The sequence below is a fragment of the Balearica regulorum genome, chromosome 2 (assembly GCF_011004875.1).
Source record: "Balearica regulorum gibbericeps isolate bBalReg1 chromosome 2, bBalReg1.pri, whole genome shotgun sequence".
In the NCBI taxonomy this organism is placed as follows: Eukaryota; Metazoa; Chordata; class Aves; order Gruiformes; family Gruidae; genus Balearica; species Balearica regulorum.
Window position 1 is genome coordinate 130,108,291 of NC_046185.1, and position 23,393 is coordinate 130,131,683.

General features: G+C 41.4%; 1 protein-coding gene across 1 annotated transcript in view; it reads right to left on the bottom strand.

Annotated features, from left to right (window-relative positions):
- Nucleotides 1-23,393, bottom strand: part of CHN2 (chimerin 2) — a 167,958-nt gene that overhangs the window by 59,688 nt on the left and 84,877 nt on the right. The window contains exons 4-6 of the mRNA XM_075745910.1: nucleotides 14,969-15,000; nucleotides 11,772-11,885; nucleotides 9,560-9,845 (exon numbers count right to left, since the gene is read on the bottom strand). Of these exons, the coding sequence (XP_075602025.1) occupies nucleotides 9,560-9,845; nucleotides 11,772-11,885; nucleotides 14,969-15,000 (432 nt within the window). The remainder of the gene's footprint in view (nucleotides 1-9,559; nucleotides 9,846-11,771; nucleotides 11,886-14,968; nucleotides 15,001-23,393) is intronic.

A 23,393-nucleotide genomic window follows, 5' to 3' on the forward strand; every position in this document is an offset into this window, starting at 1 on the left:
GATTCCCAGTATCCCAGCTGCAGGGTAAGGGTGCAGGCTGCTGAGTTGGCTCTCCATGGCGAGAGCCCCAATCAAACAGAGGACATTTGCTCGGGCTCTGCACATGACTTCACTTAAGTGCCCACATGCCTCAGTGGTGAGACCCTCTGCACCCTGAGTATGGAAAAAGTGGATGTGACATACACGTTTCATGTTCAAAAAGGATAATATCTAGACCATGATGGGACAAGTGCCAGTCAGCGTGTAGGGACATCGAAAACCAGCCAAGCCATTCCTTGGCAGAAGGTCTGCAAAGCACACAGGATATAGAAGAGGAAGAACTTAGCATATCTTGGCTAGCACTAGGCATTTCATGGAACCCTTGGACATTAGGGTAGTAGCTGCAGTGAATTTCTCACTACTGAAGTGACAATTCAGAATTGAGTCATAGAATGGTTTGGGTTTGAAGAGACCTTAAAGACCACCTAGTTCCAACCCTCTTGCCATGGGCAGGGACACCCTCCACTAGACCAGGCTGCCCAAAGCCCCATCCAACCTGGACTTGAACACTTCCAGGGATGGGACATCCACAGCCTCTCTAGGCAACCTGTTCCAGTGCCTCACCACCCTCACAGTAAAGAATTTCTTCCTAATACCTAATCTAAACCTACCTTCTTTGAGTTTACAACTGTTCTCTCTCGTCCTATCACTACACTCCCTGATAAACAGTTCCTCCCCATCTTTCCTGTAGGCCTCCTTTATGTATTGAGGGTTGCTACAAGGTCTCACTAGAGCCTCCACTTCTCTAGGCTGGAATGTACTTTCCTCCTATGGGGAGGAATCAAATAACTGCTCCTTAGCTATGTTGGTAAGACATGTTCATTCAGACACCATGAATCAGAGCCTAAATAATATCTTTTTTCAGGCACAGAAAACCATGGAGAAATAGGACTAGAAGGTACTTTAGAAGGTTTTTCTCCTGCCTGCCTCAGGTATCAGTGCCACCTGTGTCATTTCTCCCAGATATTCTCTAATGTGTTTCTATGCCTTATAATGAGGGAGATTTTGTCACCCCCTCAGGCACTCCATCCCAGTGTTTCACTGTTCTTCCTTTTTTTTCTTCCTTAATAGCTAACCTACCATATTCACCAGGCCTGTATTTCAGGCCTATCATCTCTTTTCATGTCCAGCATGAGCACAGAGGACAGGTTATTTTTTCCTTATAATTAGCCAAGCAAACATATGACCTAAACAAGCACATCACTAAAAGCACTTATTTTCTAAACAAAATATAAAGGACAAATATTAGTCACTATTTAAACATTTCCCTTCTGACACTTCCAAGTCCTCCACTAAGACAAATTAATATATCTCTGTTCTTAAGAAGTTGAAAGCTTGTCTTCCAGGATCAAAACATGGCAGTTTAGAGGTGCTTGTAAAAGTTTGGTGCCTATTCCTACACCGCGTCTCAAGATTCATGTGAGATAATCAAGTATAGATTTTTACTTAAAAAAATGGCTTTTCATTTTCCAGTGACTAGGCAAATTAAATGTTTACGCTGAAGACTTCATCCCAATCCCTATGGAAGTTTGTTTATACTAATTTAATACCATCAAACTATGTAAAGAGTATAAAAGCCAGGAAAAAAAGGCTTTTATTTTTAATACATCAAACTAAGCATGGGTTTTATGTAACAAACATTTAGTTTTATTAGAATTATTAATATGCTCATAACAGGAAAATACCCAAAAGGAAAAGATAAATTTATGTATTCAGCAGAGCCTAGCTGCAGATACAGTACTGTACTTGAAAAGCCAAGTGGCATTTGCTTTAGGACTACTATAAGCAGTTCTGGTGTACCTAATTAATCACTTTTAGTACTAATCTGACATTCTCATTTGAGAAAGTTTCAATCTATAGTTGTGGTATTCAGGTATGAAGTTTTTGCACCACCTCCATTTGGCTGCCTTTCTAAAAGACTGGACTGGGAAACACTTTGGTGGTAACAAACTTCATATTCACCTCTGCTCCATGTGCTTAGCAGTGCCCTGAACTGCTCCAAGACCCAGTGAAATCTTTGGAGGTCTACCCATTAATTTCAGTAGCATTTGGATCAGATCATATCTGTTGCATCATGTCATCTGTGTAAATCAGTGTCGTCTCCAACTTACAAGCTCTCTTCAGGCATAATCATATCATTTATTCTGCTTAAGGCAAAAGTCATGAATCCTAAGCTGACGGTAATAACATAACATAAACCAGGAACCTGGAGAGACGTTAACAGCTCGGGAAGCAATGTAAGCAAATACTTTGCAATGGAACCCCTCTTTCTCTCGATTCCCTCAATTTCCATTACTGTTAAAATGAACCCAAATTATTCCCATCAAAAATCCTTGCCTAATCAGGCAAAACATTAGGTATTATTTAGGAATGCCACAGTCAACTACAAAGCAGCGTCCCTTTTCCTCTGCATAAACATAGACTGCCAGAGGGAAGGAACTGAAAAAGATACTTTCCATGATTTTACTCTTGTAGCTTTCTTATTTTTATTTCTTATATATTGCCTATTTCATATTTATGATGCTTTAAACAAAAAAGAAGTTGTAAAGAGACCCAGCTGGAAAATACAAAAGAATGCCAACATTGAAATGCAAAAGCAAATGATCAGCCAGCTATATTTTCAGTAAGATGGTATTTGTCACTCAAAATATAAAACTGCTTGCTAAAATACATATATTGGTAGATCTACTGCATTTGTATTAACCCCTCCTCACTGTGCTATAATACCAAAGAGTATTCTGGATGAAATCAGTACTGAATTGCTAACAGTTATTTAAAGAAGACAGTTGGGTATGTAGTTAAGTACTCATGTCAGGGCATGCTACAATTAAGTACGTACATGTGGTAACCTGTGTGTAGAATGCTACTCTTGCAGGACAAGCCTGAGTGACTGATGAAAGGAATTAATTACTCCCAAAGTCATTTTGATGTATAGGTTTGTTGCTTCTAGCAGCAAAGATGCCACACACCTTTTATCACTGCATGTATTACTGAAATCTGCAGATAAAGGCCACCTTCGTGTACAGGCTTTATGTTGCTGTTTATCAGCGTGGTGGGTGAGCGTCTTCCAGGGAAAATCAGCTGGGGAGGAGTCCCTTGTGAATTCTGTGGATATGCATACAGGAATGAAACTGTAAACCCTAATAAAAGAAGGTGGCGGGTTACTGATGTCTCTGTAGAACAAATTTTAATTTGTTCTGACCATGCATGTTGCAGAAACCAGGGAGTTAAAGGCAATGTAAAAGACACCGGGTCAAATTATCAGTGTGGCTGCAGCCCAGAGTCTGCAGGAACAGATGTTTCTGCTCACTATCCTCTTAACCCCGTGATCCGCAGCTGGGGCAGCACAGTACCCTGCAGCCCTCGTGTGGAAGGACATGCTCAACATCTGGATAGACATCCCAGCAAAGAATTAAACACGAGCTAACAACCTGTAATAGGATCATTAGAGGTTTAGAGGAGCTGCAGAATGGGGAGAATAATGAATAAATGAAAGACTGAAAGGATTTCTTTATCGTTGGCTAACAGCAGTACCTGTAGAAAATCCAATGAAGAGACAAAAATGGAGCGGTAGGATGAGGCTGAAAGGCCTTCAGAAAGAGACGTGGTGTGAATAACAATGTAGAAGTGTAAATATTTACAAAAACTGAACCAAACCAGAGATTCTCTTAAAATTGGCTGTCTTCCGTACAGTTTTGATGTAAGGAAAATTGCAGTGCCCCTAAAAAATTTAGTTCCATAACTGGATTATATCTCCAATTAAGGGATGTTAGAAAACAGTCTTTCCTGGAAGTCTTGCATTTTCTTCTATGGGAAACTGTGTGTGAGCAGCATGACTAATGAGAACAGTAATACCAACTACTACTTCTAGCTAAGTTTTTCTTCCTTTTCTGTCACCTTTGCCTTAATAGGAATAGCTTTCTTATCTGTCTATTATTTGCGTGGGGTTTTCTGCTGAGGAAATCTACAACCTTCCAGATTCCGCAGTACGCTTATCACTTCAGCTCTTTAGTTCTAGCTGCAGTATTAACTGTGGGCTCTGTCATTTGCACTTAAATACCCGGTAATGAGTTCCAGCAAAACAGATAGAGAGGTTACCATGTCAAGCAGCAATATACAGTTTTCTGCACTGTCCTGCTGTTAAGTGAAGCCTCCACGTACAGCTCGCTCTTAGTTGAGCTCAAAATGCTGCCCTGTTCTTTACAGACCATCATCGTTAAATGCCTCTTGCTGCTCCTGGCATGGACAACCAGAGCTGAACAAGCACTCCAGCCCAGGCTCCAAACAAACTCATATTTCATGTACAACTGGTATGTTTGAACTGACTGAGCCAGATCCTACTTGGAGAGAAGTTGACAGGAGCTTTGCCAGGATCTGAGTAAGCGGAGACCTGGCACTGACAAAACCTTCCTTAATCTTTACCGCGTTTACCAACAGCTTGTTCTCTGTCAAGAAAGATCATTCTTTTTGCAAATCCTTTAAGCTCAACCGCTGCCAAAGCTTTTCTTTAACTCCAGACTGCCATTCTCATCGCATCCCCCATGCTAGCAGGAATACTTGAGAAGCTGTAAGGCAACCCAAACCCAGGAACTGCTCCTGCGTAAGGCCAGCATAGCAAAAAACCAAGGTGTGGGGCACAGCCTTTCTCTGACCCAGGGCACTGTATCACAGCGTCCAGGGCTGTGTCACCCAAGGCACGGGGTGGCTCCGGCAGTGCACGGGGCAGGTCACAGCAGTGGGAATGAAAGTGCAAGAGCAAGGAACCAGGATGGTTTCTCATCAGCAACTGCAACAGCTTTTACCTCCTTAAAGCATGGACAAAACTCCAGCTTGCATGTACTTACAATGTTTCAATTCTTCGAATATATTTTCCCAAATTACACTTGCTGATGCAGGATTGGAAATGAAGAATTTTTTTGTCCTAGCCTGGGACACAAGGACCACTGACGCAGTAAAGGCAGCAGTTACAGGATAACATGGTATGTGTTAGCAATAAACGTTTCAGAACTACATATTTTACTGACAGACTACTGCAATTTTCTCTCTCCTACATGTGAAGTTTAATTGCTTACAGCAAGTTACATTTCTCCTACATTCACCAGTAATGTGAATTACTGATAATTAATTACAGTACATACCAGTACCAGGTACTTATCTGCCCTATATCTTCTAGTACACGTTCATTTGCCCCAAGTACAGCATCCCATAAACAGAGCACAAAGCAGGTGATCACAACTTGCCCAAGCTTAAATCACGACCGGAAACAGACAACATAAACTCTTCAAACGTTCTTTGCACAAAAAACCTATTTCTCTGTCCAAAATCCTTTCTGAAGCTGGATCCCATTAAAATGATAATTGCCTGCACTGCTAAGGAAGTATTTGCAGCATGCTGTTCTCTCACAACACTTCATTCCTAAAAATCCTTGTGGCTCCTTTCAAATTAAAGATCTGTTAAACTATATAGACTAAAATTTGGAATCTTTATCTACAAATCTAGCACCTCTTTAAAGCTAGACAGAAGTAACTTTTGGATAAAATGTTGGCATTAAGTATCTTAAGGCATAAATGTTTTCTTAGGCTTGTTAGAAAAAATGTTAGATAAAAAGGCACGAACAACAACAGCTTAATCCAGCCCCATGTATCACACCCCCCCCCCTTCTGGAATGGGCATGACTCCACTAATTACAACCTTGAAGAAATTATCATTATGGGAACAGACAGGTACCCCAGGCAATACCCAGCCATTTCATCCGAACGCTGGCTCTTCCCGCCAGCCCGTGCCTCGGCAGCCCCCTTCCACCAACCTGCCCCACGGGGAGCCGCGGTGCTGGAGTGACTGAGACATTGAATAATCTCCGCTGTCGACGTGGGAGGTGACAGAACGAGCGGACTCCCCAGATGGTGTTAACAAAGCCGCTAAGGAGACGAATGCCTTCAGCTGCACTTTCACACTCTGGAATTGGTTTCAGTAGAAAAGAAAATCTCACTTGTAAAAAGCCTAATCTGTAAGAGGAGTACTGATGCTTAACCTTAGAGCGCTGAATCCTCACATGCCTCTTGAGAAATAATGGAAGTTTCTGTCCTGCATGTACGGCTTTCCCCCTCCACACTCCGTCATTTCTGAAACATTCAAAATGCTCCAGGCAGTACTTTCAAATAAACCAGCTCAATTATTAAAAAAAAGTTGACATTCTACCTGTTCAATTGGCCAGAGAAAACACACCTTACAAGAAACTCAATGATTTTTCACACACACAGCAAAGAATTTACTTTGCAGGAAAACGTCATGCTGAATATTCATTCACTTATTTCTAGCAGTCTGAAATTTATTGGAGTAATTGAAGTGGGTGAAGGTTTCGATTTGTGGGCAAACCATGGCCTTTGTCTAAAATGCTGTACAACACATGACAGCCTCAAGCAAAACATCTGATACAACTCTCACTGAACTACCACTTCCCCCTATTATTTTTATCTTTTAGAGGACTTCTAAAGTTTACATAAAAACAAACATTAAATTCCCTTTATCCTCCTCTGTCCCTATATGCTATTACTGACAAATGCTCAGTATTTCACCAGTTTATTCCAAAGTCCAGTCCATGCTTTATCTGAGGTTACTGTGAGGGAGAAATGGGAATGATGGCCCCTGAGTCTTCCCCTGCTGTCCAAACTTCTCATGAGCTTCCCCAAGGAACACATGAAGCAAAAGCAACCATGGTAGGCTTCACCATACAGACTTCTGTGAATTTCTTTCAGTTGCTAGTAATTTAGTTGACATAATCTTTTTTCACATGGATCTGCATGAGATGATGGAAAACTACCGGTACCAGTAGAGAAGCCTGTTAGGGGTCCTAAACATCAACAGCGAGGCTTCAGCTGCTGCAGCAGGTCTTCAGCCTGTGAGCACCTTGCCTATTTAGACCTGCTCCTCTTGTAGCTATGACTGCTCCTACTCCTTCTGGCAAGAAAAATATGTCAGAAACAGCTGCTATTCCTCCTTCTGCTGCTTCCCCTCAGTGGGAGGAAGGCAGAGAGGTTTGCCAACAACGTAATGGCTTAGCTGAAGCCAGTTATTTTTACACAACGCAGCCATGCAGCCCAGTCTTGCAGGCTGCTACTGCCTGCATGTAGGGATATACAGATGAGCACCAATCCTTGCAGGGTAAGGACCCACAGTACTGCCTTTCGCATCATGAACCACCTTGGAGGTAAGTAATACTCTAAAGTCTTTAATTTCATTCAGCTGCAATAGAAAAGATGACCTAATCCAATCTCAAATGAGGTCCAGAGGTGTATTTTCACTGTCGACAGCAAGTTACATTAAGTCCAAACATTTTCAGGCACAGGTACCTGGAACTAAGGATGCAGGTCTCCACTCACTTTAAGCTGATATCATCATTTTTTAAGCTGTCATCAGAAGAAAGTCTTGCCCTCTCCTTTGTGCTGCATTTCCACCCATATGAGGTGGATCAGGTAGTGGGTCCGGCTGAAAAAGTCACGTGCTTTTTCTTCTGGCTGAATTAGTTTTAATCTGGAGCTGTTTTCTAGAGTCACCTACTGTGTAGCTGCATAAAAGCGTCTGTCAGCAAAAAGGCGGTGGTGAAGGAGAGAGGGCAGGGGCCCCTTCAGCAACAGTTTGCCTTCTGTTGGTCTAAAAGAGTTTTTACAGCACTTATTCAAAACTGCCCAGCCTGAAAAATGACATCTAATCCCAAGCACAACAGAAAACACACTGTTAGGAAATGTATGGTACTAGAACAAACCCCCCTGAAGTCTTTGAGAGCCCTCTGAGATAGAAAAGACTATTGCTTCTTAACTGCAAGAACGGTAAGTAAAACTGAACACAATTCTGAAATTGTGTTTTTCGTTCTGCAAAAAATATTCTGATTTTCTAGAGAATATAGCATGATTTTTAACTGTCACAATTGCTTTATTACACTACAGTCATGTAATAATATTTACAGTCATCCCAATGATGGTCCCGTATTTTCTCAATATAAAAGAAATTTTCCCAGAACATCCTCTGGACCATTCTCCGTTATTTCCTTGACTAGTCTGACACATTTACACAAAAAAATCTGCCACACTGCACTATGTTTAGTTCTCATGATGGCTCAAATAAAGTCAAAATTCACTTTCTTATGCCTGTTACAGCATTCACAGCCACCCAGTGTCCAACCACAGGAATCAACTGAATGAGCATAAAACCCATCTCTATGGCATCCACTCCTCTTGCATATTACAATACCATACAATTGAATCCAAACCCCATTGTCATCAGTGGATTCATTTTGAAATAAAACTTGAATGGAAGACTTGTTGCTGTGCTGTTCTCCAAAGGACTTCCCTGTGACAATATGCCTTCCCTAAAAAATGTCATTGTAAATGGAATTAATTTGTTATAGAGGATGAATAGGTTTGCATGTCAGGTCAGTTACTTGAGCAATTATTACTACTGAGAAATCCAAATCAGTATATAACCAGCCAATGCAGATATGTGAACCTAACAGATAATAACTATGCCAGAAATGTCCTAGCATGATGAGGATGCACAAAAAAAAAGCAATTTCTTTTCACGCTGAATATTACTACATGACAACAAATTCACTCCCTGCTTCCCAAATACAAACCGGCCCTAGTTCCCAACTAGCTAGCCAGCACACTGAACACTAAAATCATCAGTCACACTGCAGAAGTACGCTTACAAATGTCAGTAAGTCAATTCAGCACAAACATTGGACTCAAAAAAAAGTTTTGTTTGACAGTTCTTACTGCCTTACCACCTGGGAAATGAAAATATCCACATGTCAGTGCTTACAAGACTGCTTCTCATATGTAAAAGAATTTCTAATTTTACATCTTCAGATGGCTGCTAACTGCATGAGATTCTCAGTTTATCATCATGTAAATAAGTCCTTGTCCATACAATACTATGGGACACAGGTGCCAGAGAGGAGATCAAGGAAAGCCCACTTCAAATGAAAAGAACGAGAAGAAAGGGAGGCAAACACGCAATATCCCAATTTCAGACCCACGAGAAGAAAGGGAAGAAAACACACAATATCCCAAATTGAGACCCATCCACCAAAGACCCGGCAGAAAAGAGGAGCTTTGCACTGTGAACGGAAAGATAACAAACTTGAGCTGTGGTGAAGGATCAGTGGGAACCAGTTTCATAATCCTACTGTGGAATATGCTTGAGTATACATGGACAAAGAAACATAACTTGTGAACAATTTTAGATGCAGTTCCTTAGTTAGCCAGTGTGTGTGTGTGTGTGTATATATATTTACACAGTGAAAACATTTGCATTCAGTACTTAGAAAGCTTTCATCATAAGCTCCAGTCAAACATTAGTTTGTAGCCAAGATCACATTAACAAGATATAAACTTTTCAGTGGGATAGTAATACTTAGTGAAGTACAGAAAAATAGAAAATGGTCTCTAGACGAAACACTTTTTCTCTTAGATTTGATAGAAAGACTGGTATTGATTGCAAAAATTTTAAACTGAATACTTACCTTTTCAACTGGAGTATTTTCTTCACTCGTTACACTTGCTTTTCTTGATTCATTTTTTGTTCTGCTCAGCCTCCGGGACACTTTTTCTCTCAGCAAAGTGGCGTATCCAATGTGCTCATAGATGGGGTTTGTTGTCATTTTGGAAATATACTCAGAAGCCTTTGTTTCTATATACAATGTTATCAAGCCATCTGTAACCAGATCGTGGATTGATTCGAATCTTTTCTCCCCAACGAAGTGCTTCCCATCATAGAACAACCTGTAGTTTAAGGTCTGATTACCAAATCTGCAAATACCAGAGAAAAAAGGAGGGAGAGAAGAGAGGGAAGAGTGAGAAAAAGAATTCATACTGGCAAAACACTCAGGAGGTAATTTCGCTGACGAGTCTACATATCTGGGTTACATCTGGAACACGCACACAGCTGCAACTAGATCGCTGTGGATAAGCAGACCCAAGCCCAAACGTGACTCCATCACATGGAGGGGGCTACAGAACTGAGGCCAATTCTCTGTAACAAGCTGTGTTCACAGGGTTTAATCTAAATCCTAATGGCACTACCGCAGCAATCGCAAAAGGCATGTTTGCATTGACAGGACCTTCTATCGGGATGCATAATTGTGTTAAGGGTTCTTCCATCCCAAAACATTGTTGAGGTGCAGAAAGCAGATGCTTAACCACCATGGACATATCTAGAGTCAATGAAGAGAGATGGGCATCTCAGCGAGTAATTAAAACCCTAAGGATCTGAATCACCCTCTGGCAGGAAGCCAGGGAGACTGAGCTCCTAATTCAGAGGCCTAACCAAAGTTCTGTGGGTAACTGTGGCCCTATTTATGGCAGGTGTAATCTATGGGGGTTTGTAAGTGTTTTAAAAAGCAAAGTGCTGTAGTAGGACATTCAGTTTATAACACCGAGGTTGGAATCCCATTCTTGATTAAAGGATTCAAAGATACGACGTTGGGTTAAATGGTCCTATATTGCATCAAACGCGCATGTCTGCATAGCTTGTTGGGCATTCAAACCCAACTGTTTAAGCCTCTCATTTTTTCACCTACATTTTTCATCTGAATTCCCAATTTATAATCAAATTCAGGTTTTGATTCTACAAATAATTATCCGGATGGATTTAGAAATCATGCTGTTGTGTCAAAACAACAGGCACTTTGCCATAATCCCCATCCTGTGGTAGTTCTTTTTATTCTTTATTTTGAAATCTCTCTCCAAAACCCTAAAAAATTACATTTGTTCTTTTTCAGCTGACAAAAGTTTTTAATTTATACCACTTTTTAGTTGGCATGACTCACCAGCTTTTCCAGCTCTACCATCTGCACATCAGTATGAATTCTGAGGATGATTTCAGCACTGTATCACAGCTACTTGGGATAACTCCTTAAAGGATTTTTTCTTCTGGCTTACCAGCAGAAGGGTAAAAATGCAGACTTTTATTTTGTCTACATCCCACAGGAGTAATAATGCTATAAACATTGTAAAATATTGCCAAGGAGTTTGTTTTATCAAAACCTGGCAGAATATCTTGTCCTCTTGCCACTAACCCACAGCAGCTTTAAGACTGTTGGGTGGGCAGGTTTTGAATGCCACAGCTAAGCCAAGGGCGGACGTATTTTCAAGGAGAGGCACCCGTGAGGGACAGTGAGGCTATTGCTTGGGCTCTCACTTCTTTGAGCAGCAGCATCCTGTGCTTCATGCCAAGCTTGAATTCCAGAAGAAACTGAAAGTCCAGTATGCTGCCTTTGACAGCTGGTCAGCCACTGGACTTCATGATTTTCCAGGTTTATCCAGGGTTATTTATTGCCCACGGTTGCTGATATTTGTGTAAAACACATCACTGAGCTCAGAGGACAACCTGGCCAACTCCCCAGTCCTGTACTCCCTTACATCTCTTACACAGTTTTCAAGGAGAAACTCCACCTTTACAACACTCAAGGTTGTAACGTGTACTCTAGGTAGCAAAAATTTTGAAAACAGGCACAGTCTGCTTCTGAAAAGGGACTTCCTAGCCAAGTGCTAAAGGAGTGACTGAATGGCTGTAGTGCTGTGATGGTCAACCTGCTGACAAGAGGGTGTAAAATCAATCTGACACCGTGAAGTGGATTAAGTAACGGAGGACATAGACTTCACTCAAAAGACATAATCTCCTCCATTAAACACATTTACATTTGCACAATAAGCCTCTATTAAAACAGCATTTACCTGAGAGCAAGAGTATAGCAGCCAGGTTGCCGCTGGCTTTCTCTAAGAATATACGCTCCTTCTACGCCAGCAAGTATTTCATCTGCTTGCTCCCGAGAAATGATCCCGTGAAACCTAAGGGAAGACATTTCAGTGACTTCAGAACAATCCAACCAGAAACACCTTCCCCTCCACCTCAGAAAGCATTTGAAAACTTCTGCACTGCAAAGCATCGTGGTCTAAGCCATCAGGACAGCATCTAAAAGTGGCAGGGCAGTCTTCCAGCCTGGGCCAGTCCCACACGGAGGCAAAACAAAAATTATACTGTATATGCAGCTTCAGTCAGTGTAAGTCACTTCAACTGCACCCAAAGATTTTTTTCCTGTAAATGCCCCATCTTTTCACAACTTTTCCCCTCTACCAGTTTGCGCCCCTCTTCCTTGTTTCCTTTCTAGAGGCCTTACAACAGAATTGAAAACCAGGCACAAAGGCACTATTTTTTTTTTAAATGGAGATGACTTTAAATTAAAATGAGAGGTCATTCTTATTATGTTTACTTTATTTTTACATTAACATTGCTTCCTCAAATTTGTAAGGGAAACTGAGACAAAAAATAGCAACAATTACCTAATTTCTGTTCTGCATATATTGAAGAAGATTCAGAGTAGCCTTGACAAAAATACTGTTCTCTGTATTTCAGTGAGTTCCTCATTCAGTTTGGAAAAAAGCAATACTTCCCTGATTCTTTTGTCATTGCTATTTTAAGAAAAAAGGAGGCCCTAGGATACACAATTAACCTTACAATAATCAATATTTAGCAGTGATCTCTCCACAAGTACAAATGCAGTCTTTACAGCCCTACACACATTTTGCTAGCTGGGAAGTGTCTGAGGGTCTCCTCAGAGATTTTGAAAGTTTGTATTTTTTGCTGCTGTCTGAAAAAAGGGACTAAAATGTACTGGCCTTCAGCATTTTCTCTTTTCTGACAACACACATGAAGTGGCACATTTCTAACACTGCCTCTGGCTCAGTAGTGAAAGATAAGAAAACCACATTGGATGTAAATACAATTGTTGTTCCATTCTCTTTACGTTGTCTTTTCACAACTAATACATGTTTGAAATAGTAGGTTTAGGTGATCTTTCCAGAGTGACTTTCTATTCAGAATTATGTAAATTAATTCACACTTTCTGTCTGTACTGGTGGGGACACACTCATTTACTGCCACATCCAAATTAAAATGAGCATCCCCTAGATGACATAATTTAAGCCTATCTTTACCAGTAAACTCACGGCAATTCATAACTCTAGTTAAAAATAATGAGCATAGGTCATTTGCCACCAGAAGCTCATTATAAAATATAGCAGGCTTTAGGTTAGATACTAGGAAAAAAGCTCTTCTGGTGATGAATTTAAGAAACTGCTGGGACAGGAGACTTGGGGCACTTGTGAAATTTCTTTAACCATGGGTCATATGGACTGGGTAATCCAAGCTTTCTCATGGATGTTTTTGGTACATTTTTATAAGGTCATAAAACCAGCTTGTACACAGTACAAGATCCCCTGAGCTCAGACGCCTGCCTCTGACAGCAGCTGACAATAAATGCTTACGGAAAGAGTACAGGGAGCGGTGACATATTTCTTTCACTTCACATCCCTGTCCATCCATCACTGGTTTAGCCAGAAGTTGTGTCCCACCAGCTGTGACTTTACCCTTCATGAATCTGAGAATCTCACTTGTAAACCCTTTCATATCTTTATGCTTCTGGCCTTCGCAGTACCCTGTGGCAATGAACTTGAGAGGGACACTGTGCATGTCCCTCTCTTGGACACCCACTGAAGAAGACCTGTTCATTTTCCTCATATGGTTGGAGCTGCATCCCTTCGCTCCACTGCTGTACTTTGCTGCACTTTCCATTTCTTCTACAGCCTTTCCAAAATGGAGGGAGGAGGAAGGGGTAAAGAGGGACGAGAATTACATGCACTACTTAAAATGCAGCTACATTATAGATTTATATAGTAATATCATTATGTATTTTCTGTTTCTTTCCCTAGAAATCCCTGATTCTCTTTCCAAGCACTACTGAGCACTGAGTCAAGCGCTTTTATAGGACCGTCCCCAGTGGGCCTGAAATCTTTCCAGATGATAACAGCTAATGTGCTCTTGCCTGGGACGGTTCACCGAGGTGACTTCTCACAGTTCCTGCCAGCCCTGCTGCTCCACAAACCCAGGGCATGTCAACAGCCAGGCAGGTTCCTGGACTAAAGGCTGCTGTAATGGTTTTACAAGTCCTGCTGTAGGAAGCGTGATGGGTTGCTCAGGTAGGTACTGTCTTTAGCTCTGTTGTACTCTAGTGGCTAGATCCGAATTCCCTGTTGTCAAAGATAACGCTTTAAAAATGAAACTTCAGTAATTAGGGGCAAAGTTACCGGCTCTTGAGGTTTTTTGATGGTAGAAAAGGATCATTAAACACAGATGATGTGTCTGGGATGCAAGAAAAAATAGAACATGGGACCTAAGTAATTTAGCTAGCGATAAGGGCTAGGGTCTTGGCAGATTACTCCAGTAAAGACCAAATGCCCGATCTGGGTGGCTGCTGCCATGGCTTTTCCTTCACCTGGCCAAATCTCCATGCCAGGGCAAGACCCAGCCCCTTTCAAGTGATTTATTGGCAAGACGACTGCTGAGCACAAAGGAATTATACTCCAGTGGTCCGTCATTTTCCTCACAACACCTCTTCTCTGGGTATTTCAGACCTCCTAAGTTTAGCAAGGAGAACAGCGTTTACCCATGCAGTAGCATACGCGCTTGCTTCCACAACCACGTAGGGTGCTCAAAGTATAGGAACATATACAAAAAGGCAGCGAGAGAGGCAAGCTGCTTCTCTCCTCCCCAGGCCATTGCAGGACCACTGGGAGGTTAAAGCCACAATCAAAATAAAAGGAAAAAATACTTCAGGCAATATTTTTTCCCCAAACTGTCGTGAGAAAAGCAAAATAAACATGCAGGATCACACTGCAGCACAGTCCATGGACTGCGAGCAGCAGTACTAGACTGTAACATAACTAAATTACTAGGCCATCAACATATTTAGCTCCCAGTTGAAGTGAAAGGTAAAATAAAATATGTTATCAGACCTCCATTTTTTTTATTTTAAGTTCTAGAAGAACAGCTTTTGGATATACCCAACAGATACCTAAAAGGGGAGAATACTTACTCTCTTCCATAATACTTTGGTCTGTTCTCCACCTAAAATTTGAAAAAAAGGAAAAAATATTAAAAACATACTCAATTTTAAATAAACTACATAAAAATAAATTAAGTTTATTAAGAATATTAATGAAGACGACTGCACCCATCTAAGTGATGAAATTCGACAGATTAAAAACTGTGGCTGGAATGTAAGTACACAGAAGAACAGAAAAATGAAAACAGAAGAGGTAGTTTTATTGATGGATTTCTGGGAAGAATAACATGTATTAATGATGACAAAAATAGACATAATTGTATAAAAAATACATATAATTGTATAAAATCTGATCAAATGGATAAAGAATAGTTTACTGCCATTTTGCCAATCTAATGTCTGTACTATAAAATAAGACTATTTTTGTTATATACCCTATAGCTTCTTAAAAACATTTTTTGCCTATATACAGCAACCAACCAAAGATAAAAAATTTAATATTCTTGGGAGAAACAAGGTTTCTGGATTTATATCTAGTCTTAAATTCCTTGAAGTCTCCAAAGTACACTGAAAGTTGCCGGAAGAACTCCCAATTACTTTAAAAAGCTTCAAACCAAGTTTTAGGAACGTCGTGTTCTTATCTGGAAACTTTGGCTACATCTGACACTTTGACTCGTTTCTCAGAGCTCAATCTTTTGGCAAGTTTGCAAAAAAGCAAGTTCATTTTTCATCAATCAGCCTTTGTCTTGCCCCATCCGGGTACCCCTGCAGCAGGGGCAGGCGATGCCGGCAGGGGGCACGGCTCCCCCGGCTCTCGGAGGTACCTCACCGCGCACACAGGCTCCATCGATTATTGCGTATTAATCTTCAGGTTTTAAGATGTATTCATATATAGGCATGCATTTAAGTGTCTTCATAAAGAGATGTGCCCTCTCTCTTTCTCTCCAGCTGTGGCACTTATCAATAGTGTTTTTTTACCGGGCTGTAACTTCAGCCAGTGTTTGTACGCATAAGCATGACAGAGCTTAATACAAGATATACATAAAGGCTCTTGATTATTAAAAAAACCAACCCCTGAGTGAGCGCATACCTGAGTAAAGCTGTCCATATTAATGGAACTACTGCTTCATACACAGTGACACACATAAAGAAAAATTGTGGTTTCAAGACTGTTTCATCCTTTAGGATAAAACCAATGAATTTTCACCATTTTATCTGACTGGAAACAAGGACCCTTGTTCTTGTTTTTATTATATCTCATTATTTCACTCATGAAAACCTCATATTGATAAAGGTGTTTAATTTCTGAATAGCAAATGCATAAATGTGACATTTTTGATCCAATAATCTACACGCCACACAATAAACTGAAGCAGCTGACTTTCTACCCTGCAGTCACTAAGGCTACAATACAGCGCAAGATGAACAAAAGTCTGTACAAGATAATGAGAATCTTCAATGGAAGACCGATGGGAGTTCAATCAAGGCCTTACTGTGCTTCTTTCCCAGCTTGGCATTTCTGTTCCAGCACGGCACTAACAATAGCAGTATCATACCCTTGAAACTCCTGCCTAGGAATAATACCTTGATGCAAACATTTCCGAGATCTGAGGGGCAGGAACAACAGGAAAAAGAAAATGCAGAAGTGAAGAGAGAGCAGAATCAGAGGAATTGCCAAGCGCAGGTGCTGTGTTTCTATGTGCATACATGGCAACTCAGAGAAGAAAGTGTATGAATTCATATTTTTTTTTAACTTTATATTTTTATAAGTAAAAAAAAACTAATCAAGAAAAGCCATATTACCTCAGAAAGGAGGTTGTTCATACGTTCATCTTTAGTAGCACTACATGACTTTACTATCTTGGAACTGTGCTGCCTTCTTGTCATCCTTATAGACCTTAATGACCCTCAAAGCATATATTTAGCTGGGAACTTAATTAAAAATTAGGTATCAGAAGCTGGGTTAGGTGACACCACCACATGCAATCTTCTCTTTCATGGAAACAAAGGCCACTTAGTACATGAAAATGACGACAAGGAACAAACAAATAAACTTTCATTCCCACAGGAAGCCAAATAAAACCTTTACACCACAGAATGTAAAGCATGACTTTCATTTAGGATTCAGAATCTGCTGCTTTTCAAAAATGCAGATTTGCCTTGATTGTATGTACACACAGAATAAAACCTAATACGTTCATCTACCTCAGAAAAGAGTTAACGGTACTAGCTTTCACCCTTAAAATTACCTGTAAGCACAAGTTCCCCCACAAATATATGTATATTCATATATAAAGATATATAAACCTATATATAAAAAGTATAAAAGCAATCTGGAAATAACTCCTTGAGGAAATGGAGGCACATTTTGTATCCCTCTCATGCCACCATCTATGCAAAAATAAATACTTACCTGTGAAATTTTTATCATTTAATTACCAACTGACTGAACTGCCCTGGACACTGCGGTTTGCATTTTTCCTGCTGTCCATGAGCTAAAAGATTTGTTCTTCTGAGAACCCACACAAAGATCATCAAATCCTATATTCTTCCCCCCTCTGCTATTAAACAGAAACCTTCACTCCAGCATCTTTTAGCATCCACATGTCTAAAACGGTCACAGCTTCAGCACTTGGCTTCAGGCAAGAAAGATACTGTAGTATTCCCTGAAATGAAGTTCCAGATCTGCCAGACCATCCAGGTGACCCAGAATCTAAAAATCTTCTCCTGTGCTCACCACAACCTTTAGCCTGAAATAATCATTTTGCTGCTAACCAACTTCTCCGCTAGGAACAAACCCAATGAAACAAAGTTACAGCGAGATAAAAGATCAAAATAACATCAGGGTCTCTAGATCAAAACCAGAATGTTGGACTGAACTTGGAAATAAACCAAAAGCCTGCACAATTGATGGAGCAGAGGCTTAAAAGTATCAAAGCAGCCAGCAGGTCTGTTTTGCGCCAACCGCAGACCCTGTACAAACTTCAAGGGAAATTCTATACATCCCAGAAGGCAAAGGTGACCGAAATTCAGTTGGGATTAGCTCTCCCTCCCCTGCTCTAAATGGGCTCATGCGCACAAAGTCAGGCAGATGTGCCTAAGAGAATTGTTAGTCGTGGAAAGAACAGAATATCCACAGGTAGAAAAATGACTGTTTCCCAGTGGTAGGAGCCCAGAATAATCAGCCTTATTCTGAGGACACATACACTTAGGGTTTTTTAATAGATAATGGCTATGAAGCACACTTCCATCACTTTCCATATAGCCCTCACAATTTCTTGATGAAACAAGGGCCACCTTTCCCAGTTGGTTTTATCTATCACTCTAGCCCATCTTCCCAGACATTGAGCAAGGGGAGAGATCAGAGGGGTTGAATCATTTAGGACTCTTACGCTAACAGACAAAATCAATGTACAAAACTGAAGAAAATTACATAAGGCAAACAGTAGGTCTTCACTAATGAAAATATATTTTGCCTTAAAGAACTCCACATCTTGCTTTTAGTACTCCCATCCAGAGGACAAAAAATATGGGTTCTGTCTGTCCACTAAAAGTGGCAGCTTTCAACTCAAATGTGGGATGGTAATTTTCTGGCTTAGAAAAAGGTATTCTTGACAACCTCAAACCAAAAAAATGTTGTTGCAGAGCAGCCATTTCTGGTCATTGTTCCAGAAACCAGGTGGAAAACACTGAAAATTACTACCGAAATTCATAGTTGTATGAATTATGAATCATCAGTGAATGCCAAAATTGTTTGAAACTAAAATCCAGTTGGTCAGGAAATAAGAAGTAGGGTAAACCAGCCTAAATCACTACTAATCCAGTATCCTTACAAAGCCAGCAACATTCAACGACACCTCATCTTGAAGTGTGCTCAAAGCAATGAAACCCAGCACAGCTCTCCTGGCTCTCTCCAAAGGCCTTTGGAAGCTCATGTTTGAGAGACTCTGCATACTCCAGCCTTGACTCCCAGCCTGCCAAACCTGATTGCCTCTCCCCACCTCAAAAAACCCCTGACTTATACACTTGGTCTAGTTTTACAAGTTTTCCTTACAATGTTACAGCATATTCTTCAAGGTGTGGAGTCAGTTGTATTGGGGTTTGAAGTCCACACTGAGAACGAAATAAGTCTTCAAAAAAATACACTAGCTATCTAAGCTAATTCAATATATTACTTTTACATCATTTTGAAGTTTACTGAATCTTAATGCCCTGGGATTTGTGGCTCCTCTTTTGGTCAGGATGGTTTAGACCCGGCATGACATACTCCTGCTAATGTACAGATTATTGTATTAAAATCCTACACCACTCTGCAAGATAACTCCTCACAAAACTACTGGGAATAATGCAGGCAGGAGGTGAGCATTCCCTAATGTGATAGATTTTCATTGCAAGCATTGACATCTAAGCCACACTGCACTGAAGCTTTGAAGATACCCTGAAGAATTCTTTCTGCCTAAGTAACTACCACAGACACAAGATAACCCTAATTTCAGAAAAATTTAATTTCTCTTCAGCTTCATTGCACAAGACATATTTCCTTATCCAGTGGCCAAAGCTGAAAACTAGAAATGTTGGAATGAAAATTCAGAAATCCCTCTAGGACAGCAATCTGTCTGTAATTTAGAAGGGCCAGCCTGGCATAACACTGTATATCTAGCTATTTCAACCACTGACTTAATACATCCATGAAGAGAATATAAAAGGGGAAGGGAAAGAATAAAGTAGGTAGCTGCACCTGGCTCTCTGTTCTTCTCCCCAGTACACAGAAACAGCAGAGAAACACGACCTAAGAGTTATTAATGTCAGTGTGTTCACTCAGAGCAGGCAGTGAGTTGTTTTCCCAAAGGAAGTTTAATCTGATATATTTTCTGGCTGGAACAATCTTAATTATTTTTCAGTAATTCTAGTTGACTAGACATGTGTTGGTTTTGCGTGGCAAGGTTTTGGTAGCGGGGGGGCTACAGGGGTGGCTTCTGTGAGAAGCTGCTAGAAGCTTCCCCTGTGTCTGATACAGCCAATGCTAGCCAGCTCCAAGACGGACCCGCCGCTGGCCAAGGCCAAGCCAATCAGCGCCTCTGTGATAACATATTTAAGAAAGAGAAAAACAGTTAGAGAGTGCTTTTGCAGCCAGAGAGAGGAGTGAGAAGATGTAAGAAACTCTGCAGACACCAAGGTCAGTGCAGAAGGAGGGGGAGGAGGTGCTCCAGGCGCCAGAGCAGAGATCCCCCTGCAGCCCGTGGTGAAGACCGTGGTGAGGCAGGCTGTCCCCCTGCAGCCCATGGAGGGAGGATGAGGGGGTGTAGAGATTCCACCTGCAGCCCATGGAGGACCCCACACTGGAGCAGGTGGAGACACCTGAAGGAGGCTGTGACCCTGTGGGGAAGTCCACACTGGAGCAAGCTCCTGGCAGGACCTGTGGATCCGTGGAGAGAGGAGCCCACGCCAGAGCAGGTTTGCTGGCAGGACTTGTGACCCTGTGGGGGGACCTACGCTGGAGCAGTTTGCTCCTGAAGGTCTGCACCCCGTGGAGGAGACTCACGTTGGAGAAGGCCGTGAAGGACTGTCTCCCGTGAGAGAGACCCCACGCCGGAGCAGGGGAACGATGAGTCCTCCCCCTGAGGAAGAGGAAGCAGCACAAACACTGTGTGATGAACTGACCGTAACCCCCACTCCCCGTCCCCCTGTGCCGCTGAGGGGGGAGGAGGTTGAAGCCGGGCGTGAAGTTGAGCCTGGGAAGATGGGAGGGGTGGGGGGAGGTGTTTTTAAGATTTGATTTTATTTCTCATTCCTCTACTCTGTTTTGCTTAGTAATAAATAAGATGAATTCCCTCTCTAAGTTCAGTCTGTTTTGCTTGTGATGATAATTAGAGAATGATCTCTCCCTGTCCTTATCTCGACCCGTAAGTTTTCTTTCATTGTACCTTTTCTCCCCTATCTAGAGAAGGAGGGGAGTGATAGAGCGGCTCTGGTGGGCACCTGGCCCTCAGCCAGGGCCAACCCACCACAGACATAAATATACTTTTCATCTTAGTTTGACATAAAAAAAAAAAAAAGAATATTTGGAAAAGAAGCTTTCAAGACAAGCCCAGTAAAAACAGACTGTAAGAAAAGGAGTTTATTGTCCGAATTGTTCAGCTTTTGGCAGAATCGTCATGAGCCAACTGCAAACTTTAGTCTTACGATCAACTAAGAAAAAGATTAAGGAAGATTCTAAGTCCTCATTAAATAGACTGAAGTAAAAAACTATGTTGTACTTCGTCACTTCTATAACTTCTATTTGCCTCCAAATTTTTCTTAAAGAAATTTCTACTTAGAACAATTAACGCGTCTAACTTTCCCTGCAAATAGGACAAATTATTTCACATCAATGACTCTTAAGCAATTTAAACTGGGAGAACATTCTTTTTGAGGGAAATATTTATCTACCTTTTTTACTCCCTTTTTATCACTTTCTTACTGCTACCTTATCAGGCTCTCTGGCATCAATGTTTTCAAAGAGAAGCAACTCTTGGTTTTGCAAAAAGTCATAAAGCCTGTTGCTAACGTTGGCAGGCGTAGCAGCAACGTAACGTCTGTACTGCCCAGCCAAGGACACGCCAGTTATAGACAGTGACTATGTACACACATAATGAAAAGATGGTCTTTTCTCCTAAGATTTTCCGTCAACGGCATTTAACATAACTGATGGGACAGGCTTCATGTGACAAGCCTATCCAGGCCACGTAACTTCATGACTACGTTCATATAGTTTTGCTGTGCGATGAGGTAGGAGCATTCCTCAGAAAGAAACTAGCAATGCACAAGCCCCCAGAACATACTCCACCTGCGCTGCCCATGTTTCAGAGGCTCTCCAGAGAGAAAGGTGACATGAATAGTTCTGGAAGTCTGCAGCTCTTTTTGTCATTCAGTTACAGAGCCACGGGGACGCCAGCATTATGGCCGCTCGATGGATATACATTCAGCAACGTGACAGCAAGGGGCTACGATGCCTCCAGGACAAGAAAGTAGCTGGGAGCAAGATGCCAAAATCATTCAAAATACCAGAGGGGTGACTACTAGACAGGTCTCCACAGAAAAGGATCCTGGCATCGTTACAGATCACAAAATGACCACAAATCACTGATGCTGCCTGTTGCAAAAAACTGCCAAAACCAGAATGCCATACTGGGATATAAAAACAAGTACGACAACGACGACACCTTAAAGTAATCCTCTCCTTGCAACGTCCACTCAGAAAGCCTCTACCTGGAATACTGAGTGTGGGTTTGGGCACCACATCTCAAGAAAGACCGGAGCAAATAATCGGAGTGAGCAGGGATTTAGCAAATGTGAAAGACATGAAAAGAGATTGGCTTATACAAAAGAAGACAGAGAGAGGCCGTAGCAGACAGGTACGAAAAAGGCAGCTTTCAGGAGAAAATAATTTGTTCTCTGCACGCTTACTGGACATGACAAGAAGTAATAGGCTTAAAGTGCAAAAAAGAAGATAGAGCTTACATGTTAGGAAAGTGTTAAAAATAATTAAACACTAAATAAATAAGCAGAGGCGGTCATGAAATCTTCAGCCTTGAAAGGCTTTGAGAAGAGGATATGCAAACATCTCTTCTTGATGCAGGGATGACAACCTCTTCAGTTTCTTCTGGCCCCGAGACACCATGATCCATCCTATTCCTCATCTCTGCTGGGACTGCTCTCAGGAAACAGGGATTAGTAGGGAGCAGACTGAATAGGTTGTATAAATCACATATAAAACCATAATAATACCATGTCTCTGCCCACTTCTGTGAGGTTCTCGGGACAGAAGGCAGCAGGGAGAATGAGCTGTTCTAGAGGAGAAAGACAAACCTTCAAGTGATAAACTGGTCACCATTTACCCAAATAACAAAACTCAGCTTAAGTCCACCAGCACAGAAAAGTGCCAAATTGCGTATCTTCCAACAAAATACTCTCTGTAAAATTGACAGCACTAGGGAGAAGGTAGGAGTGGAGATCTTCGCTACTAGGAAGAATATAAAAGGAAAGACAAAAGCAAAGAACACAAAGAATGCTTTTATTAACTGCTGCTCAAAGCTGCACAACTGCTCTGCTCTGATGGTGTGCTGTAACCTACGGAGAAGGTAAGATGCATAACGACCCATTTGCAGAAGGATAATGCACTGCAAAGAGATGCAATAAGGTCAGCAGCTCTGACTGTTATTGTGGCACTTACTGCAGGCTGATTTCCACTCAATCAAGGTTATTTCTATCACCTTTAAAGATGAAAAATTTAAAAAGAATTGGGTCTGTGTGTTGGTTTTGCATGGCAAGGTGTTGGTAGCGGGGGGGGCTACAGGGGTGGCTTCTGTGAGAAGCTGCTAGAAGCTTCCCCTGTGTCTGATAGAGCCATTGCCAGCTGGCTACAAGACGGACCTGCCGCTGGCCAAGGCCAAGCCAATCAGCGCCTCTGTCATAA